At 45.2% G+C, this 27,199-nt stretch overlaps 1 protein-coding gene across 2 annotated transcripts in view; it reads right to left on the bottom strand.

Moving 5' to 3' along the window:
* AKAP12 (A-kinase anchoring protein 12) overlaps positions 1-26,346 on the bottom strand; it is a 101,798-nt gene extending 75,452 nt beyond the window's left edge. For both annotated transcript variants that reach the window (XR_006217949.1, XM_042987321.1), the window contains exon 1: positions 26,052-26,346. Coding sequence is in view for 1 of the 2 variants with exons in the window: in XM_042987321.1 (XP_042843255.1) it covers positions 26,052-26,213 (162 nt within the window). In the remaining variant the exon portion in view is untranslated. The remainder of the gene's footprint in view (positions 1-26,051) is intronic.
* Between the last annotated feature and the right edge of the window lie 853 nt (positions 26,347-27,199).

Here is a 27,199-nt window from a genome sequence, read left to right as displayed (position 1 = left end):
TCTGCCCCTCCCCTCGCTCTCTCTCTCAAAATAAATAAAATACACAGTTAAAAAAGGAAAACGGGGGCACCTGGGTGGCTCAGTTGGTTAAGTGACTTCGGCTCAGGTCACGATCTCACGATTCGCAGGTTCGAGCCCCGCTTTGGGCTCTGTGCTGACAGCTCAGAGCCTGGAGCCTGCTTTGGATTCTGTGTCTCCCTCTCTCTCTGCTCCTCCCCCACTCATGCTCTGTCTCTCTCCTTCAAAAATAAACATTAAAAATTTTTGAAAGGAAAAAAAGAACTATTACCTCCATTTTCATACCATTGTTGCTATGAACCTGAGTCTGTTTTTCAATGCTTTGAAGTTAAAAATGATTAAAACTGTGAGTCTTTCTCTAAGATCATACAAAAGAGATAAAGGCTATGTTAGGTTGGAACTTTTTTCTTCCTGATATTTTTTAATCTTTCTACAATTTCTAGTTTCCATATTTACAATGCTTAAAGACCCTGACCTGTTCAGATACAGAACTCCTTATGTCTCACCAGGTAATTCACAACTTCCTTCAGGAAAAAAATAAGCATTTCTGCCAAAATTTTCTGACATGTTTTAATTAAAGTCAGATGTGCTACTCTAGTGACCCCCCTTCCCTGCTACCCTACCCCCCCTCCACCATCACCACTCCCAGCCAGGTGATCCTCAAGAACTAAGGGTAATAACCACCTTGGTCCCATTCTTTTAACCAATCCAACAACAATTATCTCACCATTTCTCTTGTTCTATGACATGTCCCCACCAAGAGGAGTCTTTGAAGTGCCCTGCTAGGGATTTCCTTCCTTGAGGCAAGTTTGAAATAAAAATTGGAAACATGCTCGTAACGTTGTTGAAAACTATCTTTAATGTAAAGGGGAAAACAAAGGGAGAAAAGCCGGGGAAAAAAGGGGGGGGGGGGGAAGTCTTTTATACCGAAGAATGCCAAGTGAAGAAATGTAGAAAAAATAGTGGATAAGAGTGTCCCCATTTTGCAAACCTCCAACGGGAGTCAGGCAAGAATCATCAGCGGATGCTAAGACATCGTTTGGCCACCGTACGGTCTATATCAACGTGCCATGTTACCCCACAGTGAAAAGCTTCTTTTCTTTTCTTTTCTTTTTTTTTTTAAGCTTATTTATTTTGAGAGAAAGAGCAGGGGAGGGCCAGAGAGAGAGGGAGCTGGAGAGAATCCCAAGCAGGCTCTGCACCGCAGGCTTGACACAGGGCTTGAACTCATGAACCGTGAGATCATGACCTGAGCTGAAACTGAAAGTTGGACGCCAACCCGAATGAGCCACCCAGGAGCCCCAGGAAAAGCATCTCTCTAATGAGGAGATCTGGTACGAGCCCTTAACCAAATCATCAAACTTAGCATCGCCTAGAGTGGGGCCACCCGATGTTCTAGACTCCTGATGTGATGTAACAGTAAGCACTAAATATCAGGGAGATGTAGTCTGGCTAGGAATGTTCCCCAATCGTAGAAAAACAAACTGGATAGACCCACTATGCATGAAACTGGCCGGCTCTCCATAAAAATAAATCCCATGAAAAACAAGAAGATGGGAGACATATTCTAGTTTAAGAGACTAAAAAGAAACATAGCTGAATGAAATTTGGGAACCTTGAGGAGATCCTGGATTTTTTTTTTTTTCAACGCAGGTATAAAACCCATTTAAGGAATAGGGTAAGTTTGAATATGGACTCTATTATTAGATGATAAAATTAATGTTACACCTCTCACGTGTGATAATGGTACTGTGGTGAAGAAGAACGAGGAATTTATTCTTACGAGTCAGTGCTAACCCCTTGCCAAGTATTCTGATGTCTCAGAGTTCAAACAAAAGGACACATGTAAGAGACCAAAAACAAGTCTGGCAAAATGTTCATGACCGGTCAGTCTTGAACTGCTTCTGTACAATTATGTTTAACCAACAGAAATTCTCACCATTACGCCTTCCTACTACAAAACACTTTTTTTTTTAATTTTTTAATGTTTATTTATTTTTGAGAGAGAGAGAGAGAAAGTGTGAGCAGGGGAGGGGCAGGGAGAGAGGGAGACACAGAATCGGAAGCAGGCTCCTGGCTCCGAGCTGTCAGCACAGAGCCCGACGTGGGGCTCAAACCCACGAGCTGGGAGATCACGACCTGAGCCGAAGCCCGACGCTTCACCGACTGAGTCACCCAGGCGCCCCAGAACATTTTATTATTTGAGCAACTCCCCCATCCACAAGCAGAATTTATCTTAACAGATAAGAGCTTAATAGTCATGGCTGTTAAGAACCGTTTTTCAGAAGCCAGAAGAGCACTGCTTTAATTACCAGGGGCGCACAGCCCACAACGTTCACACGGATGCATCAGGGTGCTTGCTGCACAGTCTTCCGGAAGGCGTCTTTAATTTTTAGCTTTACATGGATGAAGATAGACACTGGAAATTTAGTTCACTAAAAACAAACTGGATCGACGTCATCAAGGAAACGCAAAGCAAAACCACAATAAGATACAAGCACTTCACACCGACTAAGATGACTATAATATTCAAAAGGGCAGATGAACCAAGTACCAGGGAGCATGTGGAGAAAATGGAACCCTTTTCCACTTCTGGTGGGAAAGTAAAATGGCACAGCTGCTTTGGAAAAGTCTGGTAGTCACTCAAAAACTTACACATAGAGGGGTGCCTGGCTGGCTCAGCTGGTTAAGCGTCCAACTTCAGATCAGGTCATGATCTCACGGTTTGTGGGTTCGAGCCCATGTCAGGCTCTGTGCTGACAGCTTAGAGCCTGGAGCTCCTTCAGATTCTGTGTGTCCCTCTCTCTCTGCCCCTCCCCCACTCGTGCTCGCTCGCTCTCGCTCTCTCTCTCTCTCAAAAATAAACATTAAAAATTTAAAATCAAATGTTTTTAAAATGTAGCTCTGATTACTAAGGACACTACTCCACATAGACCAGTGCAAACCACAGTATAGTATTTTTATTAAAAAAGCATTAAGAATACTTGAAATGCTGTGTATTAGCCACCCTCCCTCATTTTATACTATTGTCAACATAAAATCAATTAAAACCCCCAGTTATCGGCACTTCTGGGTGGTTCAGTCGGTTAAGTGACTCGGCTCAGGTCATGATCTCACGGTTCCTGGGTTCAAGCCCCGCTGTCAGCACAGAGCCCGCGTAGGATCTTCTGTTCCCCGCTCTCTGCCCCTTCCCCACTGGTCCTCTCTCTCAAGATAAACTTAAAAGAATAAAGATAACAAAAAATAATGATTTACCTCCCTCCAGCTTATAAGTTAGATACTCTTTCATCCACAATTCCCTCCCATGCTGATCTGGTTTTCCAATGATCTTTTTTTTTTTTTTTTTTTAACGTTTTGTTTATTTTTGAGACAGGGAGAGACAGAGCACGAACAGGGGAGGGTCAGAAAGAGGGAGACACAGAATCTGAAACAGGCTCCAGGCTCTGTGCTGTCAGCACAGAGCCCGACATGGGGCTCGAACCTACAGACTGAGAGATCATGACCTGAGCCGAAGTCGGCCGTTTAACCGAATGAGCCACCCAGGCGCCCCTCAACGATCTTAAAAAAAGAAAAATACTAAAGAAATCATCTAAAACACTTGTCATTCTAACGCTTCATTTTCAGGCACACCTTTTCACACTCAGCCGCATACATATACTAAAGAGAAAGAATTGCTATTGTGAAGTCAGTTCTGCATACTCCCCCGCATTCTGAAACCACACATTTGGCCAGGATGCCACAAATTCCTCTCACGACCCTTTAATGACAAGGATCTAGTGTATGCGCCACACGTAATTCACTTTGCCGATCTTTCCGTACCTTAAACAAGGCAGCAATAAACAGTGGTAATAATCATCGCATGGCATATAGTTTTCCTGCTCTTGTATTCCTTTTTTGCTAAACTTCCAAAATTAGGCGTGCTGGCACAAAAAAAATGTGAACACTCGACATGGTCCAGCGCGTCGCCCAATTGCTTTAGAATTTGGTTTTTCAAAAAGCACAGGAACTCGTGCATTTCAGGGCGTTTTTCTTCCGTTCGATTCGATGCACTTCTCTCCACCTGTCCTTACACAGCCCCAGTATCTTTCTCTGTCCTGTACTGTATGGTTCACGTCCGTCTGCTTTGGTGCGGGGAGAGCTACACAGTCCTTCCTCTTTATCCCAACACTGTCGCCATGCCAAAGTTTGAAAAAAAAGACACAATCTAGCCTCACTTTCTAATTTTTCAGTCATTTGCCAATTTGAGACATCTGCCCTCACTTCTGACGCAAGCTGGTAAAACATTAACTCTGGCCAGGCCGAGGGAGTTCTGTAGCTGGCGACGCTTACTAGGATGATGTGTCAACTATGTTTATCCAACCGTATGCTTGACCACATTTAAGGAGAGTTGCTGAACTATTCAATTTTGTCACATCTCTGCTAGAATCCAGAAACGCTATCAGTCTTATCTCAAAAATGCTATAGTACAGAAACCTGAAAACAACAACAAAGAAAAAGAAGCAGAGGTTTGATTACTGGGTTTATTTTTAGTGAACCCAACCTGACTTCTGGTGATCACCAATTTTTTTTTCACATATCCACTGAGTAATCCATTCTAGGCCAAGAAGAATATTATAATCACGGTTAACTGCAGTTCTTTATGATGAGGGAAGATTGATACGGGATGGATGGGGTAAGGAAAAAGAATTGCCTTTTATATACCTATGTATGTACTGTTCAGTTTTTTTTAATGTTTATTTATTTTGAAAAAGAGAGAGAATGAGCAAGCCTCAGAAGGACAGAGAGAGAGGGAGAGAGAGAATCCCAAGCAGACTCCGAGCTGTCAGCACAGAACCTGTTGCAGGGCTTGATCCCATGAACTTCCAGATCATGACCTGAGCCGAAGTCGGCTGCCCAACCAACTGAGCCACCCAGGCGCCCCCAGAACATTGAACTTTAAAAGAAGACAGGATTCTGGAGGTCACATCAACACCTCTTTACACATACAAGAAATCAATCTAAAGGCACAGAACTTTAGGGCAGTAAACGGTCTGGTTTGCAGGCAAAGAAAATGTGCTTGAACTCTGAAGTATAAGGAAAGTAATGCCCAGAAACATTGTCAACACCTTAGACTTGGTGGGCACTGTGGAATGTCTCTCCAGCTGTCGGGGGCTGAGGCAGTCTTCATGTGTGAAACAGTCCTGATACACGCTGGCTTCACGAAGATTCCCTCCCATACTAAGCCTAGCTGTTCGCAAGAAAAGTTAGAAAGGCTTTAGGGATTTTCTTTTCAGAGGTGGGGAGGAGAAGGAAAACACAGACTTTCTAAACGTCAGTTAATTCGTACCGGACATTATTTGTTGAAAAGGAAAATAACAATAAATCAAATGTTTGAACCTTTAAGTCAACTGCCTAGGTTTCTGCTTCAAATAGAATTCCCAAAATAAAAGCCGACCCAATCACGAAATACATGCATAGCCCAAACTGCAATGATGTTTCCGCACAAATATGATGAAGATACCACAGTCCGCATCGATGATGGCCAAGGCGGCGGAAAACTGACTTCAGTCATGTCGCCATTTCTCTGAGGCCATGTGACTACTGCACCACAATGGAAAAGTACTTATAATTAGACATGCAATGTTTACATTCATGATTACCTTGGAAAACATTTAATAAACCACTGGTTTCTGGGCGCCTGGGTGGTTCAGTCAGTTGAGCAACCAACTCTGACCCAGAGCAGGATCTCAAGGTTTATGAGTTTGAGCCCTGCACCACCCCCGATGCTGTTAGTGTGGAGCTCACTTCAGATCCTCTGTCCCCTTCTCTATCCCTCCCCCATTCGTGCTCTCTCTCTCTCTCTTTCTCTGTCTCTCAAAAATAAACATTAAAAAGAAAAAAAGATGCAACTTGGGGAATAAAGAATACGGGAATGATAGGTGTGTAACTGAAGCAAAGAAAGTCTAGAGGGCTATGTACACCTGCAAGCAGAGGGCCTCTCCAATTACAGGGGTCCAGGGTACTTCTAACTTTATAAGCATCTACATCTATAAAGCAATTATATGTATAGAAAAATGGGTAGAACCAGGAAGACTGTTTCCCCACCCCCCACCCCCACCTTTTAGTAACTGCTTCCCAAAACCTCATTTCCTCATGTTTGCCTTTCCGGAAAAGCAGCCTACGGACACTCAGTGTTGCTCCTACCCATTCAGTGGCCTGGGCAGTGGGGGCTTCCAGTCGCAAGACTAGTTTTTAGATGAATGTTGCACATATGACATAGAATATTTAAAATTTGGGAACAAGGAAAAGATCTAAGGGACTAGAACTGGAACCAACGAACACTTCACGGCGGCTTGGACGTTGATAAATGACAGGAAGAGAAGACGGAGACAAGGATACCATTCTCCAAGAGTGCCCCTTTATGGGAACACAGCGGGGCCAAAGGGACAGAAGGAAGGCTCCTCCTGAGGTAAACTTGTCTAATGCACAGACCTATACATGGGACTGAAACTTGGTGGACATAATTTAGTGTTAAAACCCTGGGAGAGGGGCGCCTGGGTGGCTTGGTCGGTTAAGCGTCTGACTTCAGCTCAGGTCATGATCTCACAGACCATGAGTTCGAGCCCCGCGTCAGGCTCTGGGCTGATGGCTCAGAGCCTGGAGCCTGCTTCCGATTCTGTGTCTCCCTCTCTCTCTGCCCCTCCCCCGTTCATGCTCTGTCTCTCTCTGTCTCAAAAATAAAAAAAAAACGTAAAAAAAAAAAAAAAAAATTTAAAACCCTGGGAGAGGACAGAATCTCCTAAGGACCATGCCTTGATCATGGAAGGCAAATCGGCTGGGAGATGGTGCTAAGGGAGGAAATGTGTTTGAAATGGAATGGAATTCATCAGGGCCCAGTAGGAAGGATGAGGAACTGGGATGTCAGGCAAGCAGAGCAAAACAGGAAGGGAAAAGGGGGTGATTGCAGGGGCCTGGCTGTCAGTTACAGCCAAATTAAAGAGAAAAATAAGTAGTGTTGCTTCTAATTTAGGCTGTGTGACTTACCTCCGAACCCAGATTGCTCGTACAGCCCGGCATCAGCTACTTCCAGGCCATGATGGAGTGGGCAGAGTCGGGACAGTGGAGATAAGAGGTTGGCTAATGAAGATGAATCATTTGCCCCTTACAGATAGAGTAACGTATCCTAAAATACTTAGAAAAATAGTGCATTTGGTACCTTAGGAGCTGTCTAGTATCCCCTCAGTTAATAAAAGACATCGAAGGAGAAGGAAGAGGAGGGAGAGGGGGGAGAAGAGGAAGGAGAGGAGAAGGGAGAAGGAGAAGAGAGAAGAGAGAAGAAGAAAAGACATGTTCTCTTGGCCTCACAGCCAGGATCCCTTCACACTGCAGTGGTCCTGGACCCACCAGCCCCAAAACTGGGAGCTGAGCCAACCACAGGGAGACCCTAGTATTAAACTCAAGAGCTAGTGAAACAGAAGCTCCACTGCCTAGTTCAATTTTCACTTTGATGGCTCATTTTTTTTTTTTAAAGTTTATTTATTTGAGAGAAAGAGAGAGAGGGGGGCGCCTGGGTGGCTCAGCTGGTTGAGCGCCGGACCTCACCATCTCGCAGTTCGTGGGTTCAAACCGCGCGTCGGGCTCTGTGCTGACAGCTCGGTGCCTGGAGCCTGCTTCGGATTCTGTGTCCCCCTCTCTCTGCCCCTCCCTCACTCATGCCCTATCCAGCTCTGTTTCTCAAAAATAAACATTAAAGAAAAAAAAACTTACACTCAAGAAAGGGGTAAGTGGGCATATTCGATTAATACAGATTTTGTATACACTGATTTAAACAATAAACCCAATAATAGCCAATACTTACTCAGAAGCAAGAATCAGTACCTTATGCCTAGACTGACCTGCTCCAGCTTATTGTGGCCTGAAACAATCTCCCAAGAACAGCCCTATGGTGACTTTTTGATTTTTTTTTTTAATGCTTATTTTCGAGAGAGACAATGGGAGGAGTGGGGGGGGGGGGGGGCGGGATCTGAAGTGGGCTCTACGTAGACAGCAGAGCGCCTGACACGGGCTCAAACCCACAAAACGCAACATCACTACCCAAGCTGGAAGTCAGACGCTTAAGCGACTGAGCCACCCAGGCACCCCTAAATTTTTGTCAATGTTTATTTCTGAGAGAGAGAGACACACACGGAGCACAGGAGAATCCCAAGCAGGCTCCGTGCTGTCAGCACAGAGCCCCACGCAGGGCTCGATCTCGTGAACCAGGGGATCACGACCTGAGTCTGACCCATCAGAGCTGAGTCTGAGTCCATCAAGAGTCTGATGCCCAACCGACTGAACCACCCAGGCACCCTGACTCTTAGATTTTAAAAGCAGCAGCTATGTTAAAAATTTTGCTCAGTTACAATCCCAAATACAGTTATTTGCTTTATTTGCTTTCATCAGACTCAAGAAAAAATAAATCAGTGTCTTTCTCAACTTTTTATCCGAAGCCCATATAAGCCAGTTGATTGGCTCATAGTAAAGGAATCATAAACTTCGAGGATTTTTCCTTCTTCATGACCATAAAAAGCAACAAGCAGATGACATTTCTCTTTACTCTTATTCGCCAGAAGAAGAATTTGCAATCCCATTCAAAAAGGCTCTATTTTGACCTTCCCCTGATCTCCGTTCAGGTTCACATACAGCTACAATACAACCAGTACTCCCTGCAGGAGCTGGAAAGGGTTTGAGGAACACAATTTACAGCATTTAACTTCACACTAGTCCAATTGTCTTTGGCTCCAGAAAATATGGTTAAGGCAAAGTTTGAAGGCATAACGTGGCTTGCGTTAGGATATTTAGCTCTACGTGCAATTAAGTGCCATAGAAATGGAGTCTATAAACAGTTATTATTAGACTCACTGCAGACTGAAAATAATCTCAATCTGATGCAATTATCTGGATTACCTCAACAATGAAATTCATCCAAACTGTCCTCAGCCCCAATTTCTAAAAAATTTTTTGAAAATTTGTTTATTTTTTAATTTACATCCAAGTTAGTTAGCATACAGTGCAACAATGATTTTAGGAGTAGATTCCTTACTGCTCCTTACCCATTTGGCCCATGCCCCCTCCCACAACCCCTCCGGCAACCCTCTGTTTGCTCTCTATATTTAAGAGTCTTTTATGTTTTGTCCCCCTCCCTGTTCTTATATTATTTTTGCTTCCCTTCATGTTCATCTGTTTTGTTTCCCAAATTCCTCACGAGTGAAGTCATATGATGTTTGTCTTTCTCTTATTTCGCTTTGCATAATACCCTCTAGTTCCATCCATGTAGTTGCAAATGGCAAGATTTCATTTTTTGATTGCCGAGTAATACTCCACTATACACATACATATATATATGTATATATGTATATAATATAATATATATTATCTAATATTATTATATAATATAATATATAATCTATTATATGATGATATATATAATATAATATATATTATATAAATATATATTAATATATTATATCATATCATATATCATATAATATATTATATTATATATATATGTACGTATACATATCACATCTTGTTTATCCATTTATCCGTCGATGGACATTTGTCAGCCCCCCAAATTTTAATGATCCTTACTGTTACCTCAATTTTCTACTTCTTTCTCGGCCCTCCCACCCCCCACCATTAGCAAGTCCAGACATCACTCACTAAGGATAGGAAAATATGAAATATTTCATCTCAGGATGATCTGAGGCATTTCCCAAATAACATACATTCAAAAGCTGGGACATAGCCCCTATTTTCCCAGTTTAACCAGAGAGGAGGAATTTCTCCACATGTGGCTCATTTAAAAATCAGATATATAGGGGGCATCTGGGTGGCTCAGTCAGTTGCGCGTCCGACTTTGGCTCAAGTCATGATCTCACGGTTGAGGGGTTCGAGCCCTGCCTCGGGCTCTGCGCTGACCGCTCAGAGCCGCTGGAGCCTCTTTCGGATTTTGTGTCGCCTCCTCTCTCTGCCCCTCCCCCACTCGTGCTCTGTCTGTCTCTCAAAAATAAATGTTTAAAAAGAATTTTTTTTAATATATAAAAAAATACCATCATTTTTACGTGAAACAAAAACCCATCCTTCCTGTGCCCCCCACCAGAAAAGAACACATTTCCCTAATACGTTAGAATTATTGTCTCAGTCTCAGATTAGGAATAACTATTAAATTTGCGGTCCCCGTCTACATGCTAACAGATGCAGGCGTAGATCCCAACTAATTATTGGCTGCACACTACCCATCACAATAAATGCAGACGCCGCACCCAGAATTCAATGTTCTCCGCAGCAGGGCCTCAAGCGCCTCCCTGGGCTCTCCTCAACCCCTCTTCCAGCTACGCTCTCTTCTCTTGCCCAGCTTTTTTCAACTGCGTTTGCATAAAGAGGCCTACTATGTGTCCCCTTTTGGAGAGGCGTAATTAATAATTACCAACATACTAAAGATGCGGCCGAGTCCTGCAGTTAAGGAAGAGCGGGCGGCCCCATTTCATCACTTTTCAATTTTTATTATTATTGTACTATTTTTCAACGTTCTTGCCCCCTCTGAAGGGTCTCCGTTCTTCAACAATTCACCATAGATTCTATTTCCTCGATCTTGGCTCGGGCTGCTATGACAGACGACCGGGGCTTAGACAACAAATGTGTATTTCTCACACAGTCCTTGGAGGCAGAGAGTCCAAGGTGAAGGTGGGGGGCCAATCTGGGTCCCGCTGAGAGGGCGGTCTCCTCAACCTATTCTCACGTGGCAGGGAGCGAGAAAACCACCCACCTGCCTCTTCTTGTGAGGTAACTAACCCCATCACGATGGTTCCACCTTCATGACCCATCACCTGCCCAAGGCCCCGTCTCTTAATACCATCACACTGAGCGTTACGGTTTCCGCACATGAATTTTGTGGGGACACTCCGTGCATTGCATCCTCTGTGTCCCCCCCCTTCCTGGTACCTCAGTCCGTGCTCCCTCTTGCCTCCGGACCTGTCACGGCCGTGCCCCTTGTCCAACACTCAGCTACAGTACGGTTTCCATGAGCTTAAGTCCACAATAAACTGTGGGCACTGTGGCCATAGGTAGCTGCGCGAAACCGGGCCGGTCCCCTGAGGTGCTTAACACCCACTGCAAAGAAAGACCCTCCCCCCCCAACCCCTGTTCACTTAAAAGGAACTCTCTGATCTTCCCTTTCTTTGTAAATATACCTATGCATAGCCCATTATCGCTTGCATACATACTCTTTAAATAAAAGGTTTGAGTCTGAGATTCATGCAATTAAGGAAAAAAATAAATAAAACCCACTTAATCACATCTATGGCTTCCCAGTCACTAACCTAGAGCCTTACCTTTGTTTTGGTGTTGCAAGGTGGTCTGCTACTTCTAGACCAGCCCTCCTAGAGGCTCAGAAGTGAATCCAGCCACTTAATTTGCCGGAAGACTAAAGCACACTGGGTAACGACGAAGCAAGGAGCCAAGGATCATAGGGACGGCTTGAGAAACTTTCTCTGACAAATGTAATACTTTAAACCATGACCTAGTTCCCTGAATACTTAAGCATTCTTTGCATTCCTTCCTCTCCTGGAGGACTGTTTATCAGGCACAGTTCCAAAAGGGACTTGAAATCTCGCTCTCTAGATAACATTGTACGTCCTCTTTGGTCACCACAGACTCTGCATATAGGACAAAAACCTTCTGAGCATTCAAAAGATCTAGTATGTCTTTAATTAGCGTGAAAAGAATAACCGACCTTCGTTTTAAATCAAAGCAAACCAGCTTTCTATATCGTAACTGAGAGACCTAAAACTGCCATCGAACTGCATTTAAAGTTAACTGAAACTCTTGAAAGTTTTACAAAGAAAAAATATCAGCTACAAAACCAGATCAACTGGGGATCTGCCCCCAGTCCTGTCAACTACTTTCTCTCTAAATTTTACACACTCACTTTTGTCAGGATTGGAGAAAAGATGGTAATAATCAAGACTGATTTAGTAAACATTAGTGGTGACATTTTCTACTGGTTTTCACTAACTTTCTTCATGGAAAACAGAGCTCAAGAACAAAAATTTCCCTTTAAATATTTAGATGAACACTACAGGAGTCCGAAATTCATGTGTAAGTGCCGAGTAACTGAATTATACACCTGAAACTAACGACACTATGTTAACTGGAATTCAATTAAGAACTAGAGAGAGAAAGACAGAGAGGGAAGCTCATGTCTGAATATTAAACATGTCATTTCTAAAATAATGAAGAAAAATTCATCATAGAGAGCCTGGCTGATTCTTAGCAATTTCCTATAGTTGACAAACAAACCTATCTCCACCCCGGCCCTCCAATGTACTACAGTGTATATCGACTTTAAATGCAAAGCAGATAGACCACATCTAAGGCTGAACTTTGCACAGCCTGCAATTTGTTATGGGTATGGAGTAAAACTGTTATCCAAATGAAGGATAACTTCAAACCGAAGTTTGTTTCTTTCTCTCTCTCTTTCTTTCTTTTTGAGAGACAGAGAGAGAGCACAAGCAGGGGAGGGGCAGAGAGAGAGAGAGAGAGGGAGGGAGGCACAGAATCCAAGCAGGCTCCAGGCTGAGATGTCAGCACAGAGCCCGACGCAGGGCGCGAACTCCCAAACCGCGAGATCATGATCTGAGCTGAAGTCGGACACTCAACTGACTGAGCCACCCAGGCACCCCTCAAACCAAAGTTTCTTAAGACGCATTCTACAGTTTGCTAACTTAGTGAAAAATTATCACCCAGCACTGAAAATGTAAAAAAAAAAAAAAAAAAAAAAAAAAAAAAAAGATTAGAAGCCATTAGAGACATCAATAATCCTATTTTATGCATCCCAACAATATATATTTTATGGAGTCAGGAAATCTATCAGGGGTGCAAGGTCTTAAAAAATGTCTTTAAAAAACACGTTTTAAATTAAAACGGTCAGTATCAGGGAGTGATGATAGAAAATTGATCCTTGCTGCAGACCAAGCCCACGGTGTGTAATGGCTCAATTCAGTATAAAATCATGTGCTCAGACACGAAAAATGGCGAACCATAAATCGTCCCCTGAACAAAACCGAGGGCAGGCAGTGGAGACGGAAAAAATCACAAAGAAGGGTCTTCTTTGAAAGTAAAGGTAAACATTCCACGTTACCTAGATTCCTTGCCTACAAGTGGAAGGAACGTGAGTCAACCATCAGAGGCTGTCATTTTAGGCGGACCCGATGCGCTGGGGTAAAAGTCCCTGCTGTATACAGCAGTGGGTCCGATAGCTGTTCAATCCACTGGCATCTGTTCTACCTAGTTTCCTATTAATATTCACTCTTGTTTCCACTTTGTCCACAGCCACGACCCTAAGTTGCTTATACTTGGCCTTCCCCTAGGCCTCCCACCTGTACCACCCAGTGATGCCATGGTCTCTGCTCTGACAGGGATGGCTGTTACAGAAATGGTACTGGCCTCATGGGAGTCCTCTGTCATTACCTATAAAGTCTGCTGCAAACTTCTTTTTCACAAGTCCCAAGTTGTTACTACCAAGTGATGTTCTCCCTTCCGAAGATCCTCTCTGCAGCATAAACCGTGGCTTGGCACGGGACATTTACAGCGATAGACAATGAACTGCAACCTACACCGTGAGGGGAACGTTCTTGCCTGTCCCAGGTACTCTGCAGGCTAAGTTTTGACCGCTCAGGTACTGTGGGCCGCCCCCATGCAAACCCATGCCCTGCACCCAATCCCCACTGGGTCCTGAGTATCTGCTACATCACCGGATCGTGCAAATGTTATCTGGCACCACCTCCCCGCAACACCCTTTCTGGCCTCATTCCCCACCCGCCCCCCACCCTCCCATCCACCCATTCACGTGACACCTGCATCTTCGGTTCGTTCTTCACGAGCGGCCCTCCCTGGCTCTCCGCTGCCTGTGCAGCATTCCCAACAAGCTCTATGCAGCCTGCTCCTTCCATCTGTCCCTTACAAGCATGCAGCTCCTTTATCTGCTGGTCCCTCTGGCCTCCCAACTCATGGCCTCATGCACCTGCAACACTTTCCAAAACGTCTTCTCTCTACGGCAGCTCTCTGGACAACTCACTGAGAAGACATGTACCAAGTAATGGCAATTCTCCTATTTTCTACCCAATTTAGTTGAACCGTTTTTATGGAGTGTTTCCTAGAGGGACCCTCTGCCCTCACTCAGACTACGAGGTACTCAGATAAAGCTGAGCGTTCTCATCTCTCCGTTTCTCAAAGCATCTAGACCAATTCCTCTCACCTGGTAAATGGTTATGGAACACCTACTTTTTTTAATGTTTGTTTTTGTGAAAGAGAGACAGAGTGCGAGTGAGGGAGGGCAGAGAGGGAGACACAGAACCCAAAGCAGGCTCCAGGCTCCGAGCTGTCAGCACAGAGCCTGACATGGGGCTCAAACTCACAGACTGGGAGATCGTGACCTGAGCCAAAGTTGGACGCTCAACCGACTGAGCCACCGAGGCACCCCTACACTTGACGATTTTTAATGCAAGTTATTACACACCAAGAAAAATTAAGCTTAGAAGGTAACGTCTGCTTCCCACTGACTTTTTTATATTTACGTACATATAAACTCACCATTGCCATGGCAGACCAGGGTAATGTGGTGTCCCTGGTGTGTCGATGGGGACCCCCAAATGTGGGGCAACCAATGGGTGGAAGCCAGTGGCACGGGAAGGTGAAAGGATTCACCAAGGCAGAATAAAGGAGATAGGAGTTTGTTTTTAAAAAAAAATTTTTTTTAATGTTTATTTCTTTTTGAGAGAGAGTGAGAAAGAGGGAGTGTGAGTGGGGAGGGGCAGAGAGAGAGGGAAACACAGAATCCGAAGCAGGCTCTAGGCTCTGAGCTGTCAGCACAGAGCCCGACGTGGGGCTGGAACTCACAAACCTCGAGACCGTGGCCTGAGCCGAAGTCAGACGTTTATTAAATACACTGCAGGGGAGCGGCGGGCAGGAGAGCAAAGGCGAGATGGTCTGCAACAAGGCAGTGGGTGATGGCTGTATTTGAAGCAGGAAGGTGAGGAGGTTTGGGGATGTGTGGAATTTTCCCTTTTTTGGTAACTGTGCCTGCTTGTAAGTAGTCCCACTGGTCAGTTAGAGCCCATGGATATTTTGAGGTGGGTCGCCTGGTGGGCCTGTCTGTATTCAGCCTGGTGGTCCCTGTGGGCCCTTGTGCCTCGATCGGTTCCACTGCTCAAGTTTGTTGTCTAAAAGCGGCCTCTACAGGTAACACTTGAGATGTAAAATGTAAACCACAGGCTAGCTATTGTAACTGATTACATTTTTAGCCACTCCCTTAATGCTTTTAAGTTACTATAATACGAATAAACACAGCAGGAAATTCCTTTTAAGAAAAAAGAAATCAGGAAGCAACAGATTTGTGCATATGTGGGGAAACTCGAGTTTTAAACAGAAGTGACTATTTAATCAGTAGTCCTGGAAACAAGAAGTAACCAGTATGGCAAATAAATTTGGATCTCTCCCTCCAGACATAAAACAATTCATTTCTAGCAAGTGTGTGGAAAGGAAAGCTTGTGACTTTCTTAGTCCTGAGCTCTTGGGGTTCTTTCTTTCCATCCCCAGTCCTGGCACCGTGCCTGGAGTAGAACAGAGAGTAAAGACATGTTTATGGAATCAAGACTGAGTAGTCACATGATGAGCAAGGCCAGAACCCTATTCTGATCATCCACGACTTGGTTAGGTTTTAAGATTTCTTCAAGGATTTCTGCACCAGCTGAATACCATAAACTCAGCCCTCAGCTCCTTTCCACTTACCCGGCACGGCAGAGGTTTTAAAATTGACAAATGAGGGAAGAGGTTTAAGAGGCTCCGGGTGGAAATGAAAATGAACATGGACAAGAGGCTCCTCCTTGCTCAGAAAGGATAATGGCATGGAATTCAACATGTATTTATCCTGCATAGCACATTCCATTTAGAAAAGCCTCTGCTGGCAGCACACTTCTTCTCAACACAGTAGAACCAAGGACGGAATTATGTAGGAGGAATATTTCCCTTTATTTTCTCCTGAAAATGTGAGGGGCGGAATACCGGCTCTTCCAACATCATCTGAATCGCTCCCTCCCACCCACACGGGCTCTAACCTCGGTCAGTCTCTGCTGTCATCTTGGCCTGGACCACTTCTCCCTGGCCCTCCGTGGGCCCCTATAGCCTGTACCTCCTTCCTTAAGGCAATGCGAGCCACAGCAGGCAAATCAGAATACCTCGTGAGCATTAAGGTGCTGATTACCTGACCCTCCAGTTGCCCAGGATTCTGATTCAATGTGTCTAGGATGTGAAAGCTACCAGGTTACTGAATTGTGCAACCCGGTTCACAATGTCTGCACATAACAAACAGAAGATCGGCCAGTAAGCGGCAATAATCCTCCCCTTCTTAAATTCTAGCTTGTCTCATTTACAAATCAAACACTTTGACATTTAGTAAGTTGGCATTTACTAAAACCGGAATTAAAGTTAGGCAGAATGAAACCACAAGGCTGTCCATACTCCACCCTACTTTTATTTATTTATTTAAATTTTTTTAATGTTTATTTATTTATTTATTATTTTTTTTTTATTTAAAAAAATTTTTTTTCAACGTTTTTTATTTATTTTTGGGACAGAGAGAGACAGAGCATGAACGGGGGAGGGGCAGAGAGAGAGGGAGACACAGAATCGGAAACAGGCTCCAGGCTCTGAGCCATCAGCCCAGAGCCTGACGCGGGGCTCGAACCCATGGACCGCGAGATCGTGACCTGGCTGAAGTCGGACGCTTAACCGACTGCGCCACCCAGGCGCCCCTGTTTATTTATTTTTGAGAGAGACAGAGACAGAATGCAAGTGGGTTGGGACAGAGAGAAGAGGGAGACACAGAATCTGAAACAGGCTCCAGGCTCTGGGCTGTCAGCACAGAGCCCGACGCGGGGCTCGAACTCACAAGCTGCGAGATCATGACCTGAGCTGAAGTCGGACGCTCAGCCACCCAGGCGCCCCCACCCTACTTTAAAAAAAAAAAATTTTTTTTTTTAATGTTTATTTATGTTTGAGAGAGACACAGAGCATGAGCAGTGGAGGGGAGGAGAGAGAGGGAAACAGAATACTAACCAGGCTCCAGGCTCGGAGCCTGATGCGGGGCTCGAGCTCCCGAGCGGCGAGATCACCTGAGCTGAAGTTGGGCGCTTAAGGTTGACTGAGCCACCCAGGCGCCCCACTCACCCTGCTTTTTAAAAAACATCACAGACAAGCTGCCTGGAAGACAAAAACCTTTAAACTTTCATGAATCTGTGTATTAAGAAAAATCTAACATGGTCTGGGAAAGACCTTGTAGTTTCTGTGCTTTGAGCACCTATCTTTTTTCTGGGAAATCACATTTATTGCAGTTAACAGAGGAAGGCTATAGCTTGTGATGGGAATGAGAACAGAACCCGGGGCGGGGGTCTTCAGTCTATTGTTTTCCCAGGAGTGGAATTCTGCTGCCCCCCAGTCCCAGGTTCCAACATTTCATGGATCAGAAGTATGAAGAAATTTCTGGCAACTAGATGACTTTAGATTGTTCCCAGGGGAGAAATCTTACGATTGCTAAAGTAGATCACTGTCCAAGTAAATAAAATTAAGACTGTTTACGAATTTGGGAAAAAACGAGTAAACACAAGTAGTACTTCGGCCACTTTTTTACTTTTTTTTTTTTTTTTTTTAACGTTTATTCGTTTTTTTGAGGGGGGAGGGGCAGAGAGAGAGAGCGGGAGACACAGAATCCGAAGCAGGCTCCAGGCTCTGAGCTGTCAGCACAGAGCCCGACGCGGGGCTCAAACTCACGGACCTCGAGATCATGACCGGAGCCGAAGTCGGCCGCTCATCTGACCGAGCCACCCAGGCGCCCCACTTTTTACTCTTAAACTTGCTTTTCCTTATTTTGAATAACTTTGAGGTGGGGTGGGGGAGTCTTTAAAAATTAACAGTAAAGGGGCGCCTGGGTGGCGCAGTCGGTTAAGTGTCCGACTTCAGCCAGGTCACGATCTCGCGGTCCGTGAGTTCGAGCCCCGCGTCAGGCTCTGGGCTGATGGCTCGGAGCCTGGAGCCTGTTTCCGATTCTGTGTCTCCCTCTCTCTCTGCCCCTCCCCCGTTCATGCTCTGTCTCTCTCTGTCCCAAAAATAAATAAAAAAAACGTTGAAAAAAAAAAAATTAACAGTAAAATAAACCATAGCCTTTAATGTTCTGGAAACCAGTCTGGTTCGTGATCGGGTGGCATGGAGAGGAAAGGCATATGGCTGATATACGTAATTAAAAACACATCGAGGAAACTCAAGTGCCAACTTGGGTGCAGAGTAGCAAATATTAGCAAATCTGCCCTGCACTGAGGCAAATCATCCAAAAACTCGTGATCTTCAGAGTGGGGATACAGAGTGTCTCCCTGGAAGGTAAATTTAGCAAGGGCTATCTAAATTTTAAATGCATATAAATGCTCTGAGCAAGCAATTCCACCTCCAAAAATCTATCCTAGACACACATTTGCACAGATACAAAGATATCAGAGCTAGGATATTCCCTGTGTCAATTTAACAGAGCAAAAGACTAGGAAAATGTCAATGTAAACACAGGGGACTGGTTAAACTTTTACTGCATTTCAACCCATAAAGGGAAAATTTATGTAGCCATAAATAAGAATGGGGGTGGGGGGTTAAGGGGCACCTGGGTGGCTCTGTCCAATGAGTTCAGCATCCGACTCTTGATTTTGGTTCAGGTCATGATCTCATGGTTTGTGGGTTCAGGCCCTGTGTCGGGGTCTGTGCCGACAGCTCAGAGCCTGGAGCGTGCTTCGGATTCTGTGTGTCCCCCCCCACCCCCATCCTTCCCTTACTCGTGCTCAGTCTCTCTCTCTCTCTCTCTCTCTCAAAAATAAACATGAGGGGTGCCTGGATGGCTCAGTCAGTTAAGTGTCCAACTTCGGCTCAGGTCATGATCTCACTCCATGATTTCGAGCCCCATGTCAGCCCCTGTGCTGACAGCTCAGAGCCTGGAGACTGCTTTGGATTCTATGTCCCCCTCTCTCTCTGGCCCTCCCTGCTCACACTGTCTCTCTCAAAAATAAACATTTAAAAAATTTTTAATGAAAAATAAGACATTAGGGGCGCCTGGGTGGCTCAGTCGGTTAAGCGTCCAACTTCAGACAGGTCACGATCTCGCGGTCCGTGAGTTCGAGCCCCGCGTCAGGCTCTGGGCTGATGGCTCAGATCCTGGAGCCTGCTTCCGGTTCTGTGTCTCCTTCTCTCTCTGCCCCTCCCCCCTTCATGCTCTGTCTCTCTCTGTCTCAAAATAAATAAATGTTAAAAAAAAATTTAAAAAAAAAAAGAAAAATAAGACATTAAAAAGTTAAAAAAAAAAAAAAAGAATGGACGACTTGATCTCAGGGTCTTGCGCTCAAGCCCCACATTGTGTAGAGATTACTTAAAAAATAATGGACCTGTTCTTATTTATATACTCTACATGCATAAAGTTTCTGAAAGAACATGCAAGAAACCATCAACTTTGGTTTCAAACTATCCACAGTGAATGCTTGGTGGCTGGGAGGTGACAAGAGACTTACTTTTCACCAAACTCTACAAATCCAAGTTCTTAACCACTAACATTTTTAGAAAAATAAACATTAGGGACTCCCAGATAGCTCAGGGAGAACGCGGGACTCTTGATCTCGGGATTGTGAGTGCGGGCCCCACGTTGCGTGTAGACATGACTTAAAAAAAAAAAAAATCTTAAAAAAATTAAACATAAATCCTATTATGCAATGATTTTAAATAAAAATCATTTCAATAAGAATAAACAAGGACTTTTGATCTTATGAAGATGTTATGATTTAAGAATGTCAGATTATAGTCAGTTTTAAATAACTCAATTATTCATAAGTAATATGAATGTATGGATAATTGAAATTATTACAGATTATTAACATCTTCCCCTAATCCTTTTTAGAGTTGGAAACAAAACACTGACCATACAAAACCCTACCCTTAGGGTCTCTAAAAAAGTGCTAATTAGCAAGAAAATAACCCAAAATCTAAATAGACAAGTCAAATAAATATTATAGATTTTTAAGATTTCTCTTAAATAAGCTTGCACATTTATAATATATAGTGCTTCTCCCTTCCAAACTCAGCTTTTTTCATATTTCCTATTATTTTAAAATAAAACATTCTAAATTATAATTTTTTTCAGGTGTAAGACAATGGAGTGTTGGGTTCAAGGATATTTTAGCTTTGTTTTTTTCATGAGATAAAAGCACTGATAAATTTTTCTCAGTGCTATAAATCTGAATTTCTTACTTCCCGAATAGACTGTCGCATACAGAATCACAGAGGCCAAGGATGTGCACCACTGAGCTTGGTTTTCCTTTCAGTGGTATTCTAGAACAGTGAGTTAAAGCTGATGGAGAAAAAGAAACAATTTCATAATACCTTTTTAGTATATGTGCTACCGAAGCGAGCACTTCATAATACCTTTTTAAAGCAAAACATTTTACGGGTGCCTGGGTGGCTCAGTTCGTGGAGTATCTGACTTCGGCTCAGGTCATGATCTCGTGGTTCACAGGTTCGAGCCCCATGTCAGGCTCTGTGCTGACAGCTCAGAGCCTGGAGTCTGCTTTGTGGATTCCGTCTCCCTCTCTCTCTGCCCCTGCCCAGCTCATACTCTCTCTCTCTCTCAAAAATAAATAAAGCATTAAAAAAAGTTGAAAAATAAAGCATAACATTGTATTTGTTTTATCAATTATCCTATAAAATACCAAACGAGAATAATCTTTATTCGCTTTAAAGGGATCTGAGGCAGAGGCTAGCTGACCCAAAGTGGACTCAAAAGCATGCACCGTCTGAGGCCTGTTCATCATGGAAGGAACTATTTCAAGTGGAAATCTCCACTGATCTCACACATCCACTAGCCTACAAGGCTGGTAGGGATTGAAGGGTTGGCATGGCGGTCCCCACAGGCTACCTATCCTAAGCGATCGTCCTTACACCCACATCTCCTGTGCTCTACTCAAAAGTAGCACCTCTTGGAATCTGGGAGAAATCCATAGGCACAAAGGTAGCCTGTATTCACAAACCACCACTCTGTTAACACATAATTCTCTCCTAGTCATTCTAAATTCTGGCCCTTTTATTTTAAAACGGGTGACATCATCACAGTAAGGTCATTTTCGTCCTCAGTTCCCATTTTGTAAACAGAAGGCAAGTGGGAGAAAGCATCCTACCTCAGGCTGGGAAGAATTAAGAAATGCAGCTGGCCAACTCAATTGTGTGCTCTCACGGAGGGCAAAGACATCCTTAAATCTACCAATCAGACAATGGATTCTTCTACCTGAGTACATCTTCATGTTCTGGTGATTCACAGCTCTTGTAACCAAATGGAACCATAACCAGAAGGAGTGAAGAGTCTCATCTCCCCACCTGCCAGGGACACTGGCCTCACCGTTGCAACTGACCGTTGCAACTGACCACTGCTCCGTTTCCAGCTCTGAAGTCATTGCTTGAGCAGGAAATACAAGAAGGATAATCCGGAGAATTATGATTGTCCAAACTTCGCTTGGCTCAAGAAATCAAGATTTAGAGGCATTCACTTTCGAACGTCCCCTCTCTGTAAAGAGAGCTTTCGTACTATTTTTCCTTTCTGATCTTATACGCTAATAAATTTTTGCCCGCTGCTCAAAAAAAAAAAAAAAAAATTCAAGATTTCCCAGAAACTTTAAGTAAATGTCATGTCTACATTAACACCTGAATAAAAAAATACTCTTTCGAAGACAAACTTTTACAAAGCAGATGATTGGGGCACCTGGGTGGCTCAGTCAGTTAAGTGCCCGACTTCAGCATAGGTCATGATCTCACCTTTTTTGAGTCCGAACCCCTCTTGGGCTTTGCATGGACAGTGCAGAGCCCTCCTGGGATTCTCTCTCTCCCTCTCTCTGCCCCTCCCACATTCACACACAAGCACAAGCGTTCTCTCTCTAAAATAAACTTAAAAAAAAAAAAATTGTGAACAGATCTTTACACTTAAAGCCCTCCCCTATTAAAAAAAATAATAAAAATAAAAACAGATGATTGGGGCTCCTGGGTGGCTCCGTCGGCTAAGCGACTCTTGATCTCTCCGGCTCAGGTCATGATCTCACAGTTCATGAGTTCAAGCCCTGCATCAGGCTCTGCACTGACAGTGCGGAGCCTGCTTAGAATTATTTCTCTCTCCCTCTCTCTACTCCTCCCCTGCTTGCTCTCTCTCAAAATAAACAAACTTTTAAAAAAATCTTTAAGGGGCGCCTTCGTGGCTCAGTCGGTTAAGCGGCCGACTTTGGCTCAGGTCACGATCTCGCGGTCCGTGAGTTCGAGCCCCGCATCGGGCTCTGTGCTGACAGCTCAGAGCCTGGAGCCTGTTTCAGATTCTGTGTCTCCCTCTCTCTGACCCTCCCCCGTTCATGCTCTGTCTCTCTGTCTCAAAAATAAATAAAAGTTTAAAAAAAAAAAATTAAAAAAAAAAAATCTTTAAAAAAAAAATAAAAATAGATGATTGAGGAATATGAGGCTTCATTTACTAACTGCATTGGGGTAGTCTGAAAGTCCTGCCCCTGCAGTGGCCAAAATGGGCAAGTCTCAAAATTAAAACTGATAAATAATTGATCAAGCCATTTCCCCTCAGAATTTACATATATAAGATTGTAAAAGATTGAAAAGATTCCATTTTATTGAAATATACCAGATAAACCCAGGACTTGTGCTTCAGTGCACCTAAATGTTAGGGTTGAGTAATCAAGTTTTAACACTCCATTTGACCTGATAGGAGTGATATTCAATTAGTGTAATGTCTTCTAAGAAGTACTTAGTAAATGGCTGATGACTAAAATTAGCCACAAAAGGGGGCGCCTGGGTGGCTCAGTCGGTTAAACGTCTAACTTCAGCTCAGGTCATGATTGCGCGGTCCGTGAGTTCAAGCCCCGCATCGGGCTCTGTGCTGACAGCTCAGAGCCTGGAGCCTGTTTCAGATTCTGTGTCTCCCTCTCGCTGACCCTCCCCCGTTCATGCTCTGTCTCTCTCTGTCTCAAAAATAAATAAATGTTGGGGCGCCTGGGTGGCTCGGTCGGTTAAGCGGCCGACTTCAGCTCAGGTCATGATCTCGCGGTCCGTGAGTTCGAGCCCCGCGTCGGGCTCTGTGCTGACTGCTCGGAGCCTGGAGCCTGTTTCAGATTCTGTGTCTCCCTCTCTCTCTGCCCCTCCCCTGTTCATGCTCTGTCTCTCTCTGTCTCAAAAATAAATAAACGTTAAAAAAAAAAAATAATAAATAAATAAATAAATAAATAAATGTTAAAAAAAATTAAAAAAATAAAATTAACCACAAAAAAAGAGAAAGTAAACTGGACTGCTAAATAGGCAGCATGCATGTCATATAAACATCACTGAGATGGAAAAAAAAAAAAATCTGTAAATAGCTTTTGTGATCAGCATCCTAAGAGGGAAGGGGGGGTTGTATTAGTCTAAACCCCCAAATGTCCACACACCCAATCAAGAAAGCTCAAGATGTAATTCATAACTAATTCAACCTCAAGTGGTCTCCCTTGAGCCCCTTGCATTCACAATATTTTGTGCATTTGCAATTAAAGACAATTTGAAATTGCAATGCGAACAAGTCACTTTATTTCTAGAGAAATAGAAACCAAAGACCCCAAAGAGTTTTTGCCAAAACAGTCACTTGGTCTATGAACAACGTGTGGTTTAGTCACTGATACAAGAGGCAGATCACGATGAGATGGTCCAAGGTTAAATTGTAGAAAAAGGAGCATCCAATCAAAACCAGGGAGCCAGTACATCCTACACGCCAGGCAGCATGTCACACATGGGAGGTTGGGGGGGGGGGGGGGACACTTGAGCAAAAACACACATACGGTCCCTGTCCCATGGAGCATTTACAACCAGGAGAACACTTAGTCAAGTCACTAGACCTCCAAATGTGGGCACTGCTGCAAGAAGCCTGGCATGGCAGATAGGATTACTCGAAGGTCAGCAACTAGGGTTTAACAGGGCAAAGAGGGGAGGCAAGAGCTACGTGCTGAGTCATTCTTAATCAGGGAGTCCTTTCGAAAAGACAGGTTTTCAAAACCTGAGTAATAAATTTTGCTAGCTGAAATGAAAAACGACCCATTTCCAAGGAGACATGTAAGTGTATTGATTTGTCTCCAAATTGATAACTGGGCAGGATGCCAAAGAGTTCAATGATATCCTAGATGTTATTTAAGTAATTTTTTTTAAAGGAGGTGGCTTGGCTGCTTCAAGATGGTGGTGACTAGGAAAGAGGGTGGATAGGATTACGGAAGGACAAAAAGAGCCAAAGGAATAGTTCTTAAATGAACAAATTCGAGTTTACCAGATTTATTTAACAGATTAGGTATCCTATTTCAGCATGAACTGTTAAGATAACCTGAAGCAGTAAAAACCGAGGGGAAAAACGTCCCCAATTGCTACACCTTAAAACTACTTTCATCATGCGACTCTTAAATACTGCTCATGAGGCCATTTTGGCAGTAGTCGGCATCAAAAGGTGATGTACGGTGAGTATTAAAATGTGAGTCAGATCTCAATAGGATAGTACCTTACTTAAGCCTAAAGCTTAGGCACCTCTTAGAAAATTCGATATTCCAGGCAATTGGTACTTGGTACCACCTACAGCTCTAGGGACCACGGGTTTTACAAGTAGTTACAAGTTAAACGCTAGAGGTAATCTAATTGAGAGCACTCTCTCAGCCCAAACTAGACTAGCACAGCTAAAGAGGTCACAACGATGACATCACAGTTGAGAGAAATTTACCTAGATTTCAGGGCGGGAGGTTGTTTTTCACACTGTAAACATCTACACTTCCTGGTAACTCTTAAAGGTCCTCACATCCTATATCCTCAGATACAACACATGGTATGTCCTTTTTCTTTCTTTTTTTTTTTTTTTTAGTATTAAATACGATTATTCACCATCTTTCCATAAGATATCACAGGACAGGTTAGGTGCCGCCTTGCTAATGAACGCATTTGCTGGAAAATAGATTATGTAATAAAAACAAAATACAGCTACCCCAACAAGCCAACGTACTGGCGGCTGTAGCCGCCAAGAGTAAATATTTCAGCCTTCGTGACTTAAGGCTATAAAATACAAAATTTCCAGGAGGTTCAGCACTGCCTTCACAGACATGAGTGCAAGGAATGAATGCTCGCTTACGCCTCTGACCGCATCCTTTGAGAAGTTCTCACTTCTCCCCCAGTATTTGTTTATCCAATTGAGTCCACGGGCAATGAACTGGGCGAAAAGGACGACGCTGCCTTGTCTGCGAAACCTGTCATTCGTTCTGGAAGTGCAGCGTCTACCCAGGTTTTCTTTGGCTCGGAGCGAGCTACACCCCAGGCTTTCTCTGCATCAGGAAGGCGGTGTCTGCGCGAGCGCTGCGGCAACAAGACTGGGTACCAAACCCGGGCCGCTCCAGGCACAGCTGGTGCCAAGGACCATACGCGGCGCGGGGGAACCCACGGGTGGCTGGTCCGCCCGGCTGCGACACGGGTCCCGGCCCGACAACAGTTGACTTTCCGCATCCGGGAGAAAGAGGGGCGGGGGGCCCAGGACCCTCGGTCGATAGGTCACTTCCCCCTCCCCCCCGGACTCCCCCACGCAGCTCGTGCGTCTCGGGCTGGGTCTCTCCCACCGGAAGAGTGCGGAGAAAGGCTCGGTTAGCGAGGGGCGGGGGGCGGATTTTATCACTGCGGAAGGCGCAGTCGCCTCCTCCGGGGACCCACGACAAAGATGCAAGCCCGTCGCGCTCGCTGCTGCTCTGGTCCCACCCCCCGGCGCAAGAGACCCCGGAAAGCTAGAAAGAGGGGTGCGTGCTCCCGAGTTTGCAAATGGGCTGGACGGGCCGGGAAGTTCTCGCAGGCGGAAATCAGAGGGACCACCCTCCACCCCCCACCCCCGGGCAGGTGGTCCGGCGCGCCCGTACCTTGGTGGCGGGGTCGGCGACGGCGATGGCCGGATCCCCCTGCGCGCCGGGAGCCTCCTCCGCCGCAAGGCCGCCGGCGCTGGGCTCGGGCTCGGCCGGCGTCGCGCTCCCCGCCTCCGGCTGCTCCGGGCTCCGCTGCTCCGTGGAGCTCCCGGCACCCATGGCTCTCCTGCGGTTCTCCCGCGCCTGGCTGCCCGGTTACACCTTCCCCAGATCGCAGCGACGCGGAGAAGAGCGAGAAGCCGTGAGCCCGCGAGGTCCCAAGAACGCCTTCCTCTCCCGCCGTCCTCCTCCGAACGCGCCCAGACTGCGAATGAACGAGACGCGCTCGCGGCAAACTCCTTAAAAGAAAAAAAAAAAAAAAAAAAAAAAAAGCCACCTCTTTGCCTCCTCCTCCTCCTCCCCCTTGTTTTTCCCTCGCTTCATCACATGAGCACAGCCCCAGACACGCCTTGCAGCAGCATCTCCCCCCAGGCTGTAGGACCCGAGGCGCAGCCCGAGCCTCGAGCCCAGGTCCAGGCGGGCAGCCCACCCCGACCCCCGGGCGCTTCCCATTGCTCAGTGGGGACGGGAGGAAGACCCACGGTTGCAGGAGGGGAGGGGAGGGCAGAAAGCCCCCCGGGGCGATTGGGTTTGCTGAGGTTTATTAAGTGATTGAGAACCAGAGCTGCTGCTGCTGCTGCTGCAGCCCACTTTCCATTCGCCCAGAAGCGAACCCCGGTCCCCAGTAGCTTTCCTGCAGACAGCGTTATCCTCCCAGCGTTAGTTCTGCCTCCTCCCCGGGAGCAGGAGAAAGGCAAGCGCTCCTCGCCTTCTCCGGAGTCTGACCATATTAGGACACCTCACGTGGCCCGAGCTGGGAACCGAGAGGTTAATGCAGTCAGGCCACGGATGAGGTGGGCCAGGCGGCCCCACGCTCGCCTATCATCCGGAACCAGTGATGTCAGGCGATGCCATCAGCAACGCGGGCTGCCCTCCTTCCCTGGGGAATTCGGGAAAGGGAGACGGTGACGGGAAATGAGCCTGTCCTCTCTTTGAGGGCGTGATGCTGGAGGTACAGGCCACTTGTCCCTCGCGCCATGCGGAGACATGACGACGTAGATCTGTTCCTTTGCCGTTGGTAGCTCTCCATAGGTAGAGGCTTTAAA

The sequence above is a fragment of the Panthera tigris genome, chromosome B2 (genome assembly GCF_018350195.1).
Source record: "Panthera tigris isolate Pti1 chromosome B2, P.tigris_Pti1_mat1.1, whole genome shotgun sequence".
NCBI classification, from domain to species: Eukaryota; Metazoa; Chordata; class Mammalia; order Carnivora; family Felidae; genus Panthera; species Panthera tigris.
This window is presented reverse-complemented; position numbering and strand designations above follow the sequence as displayed.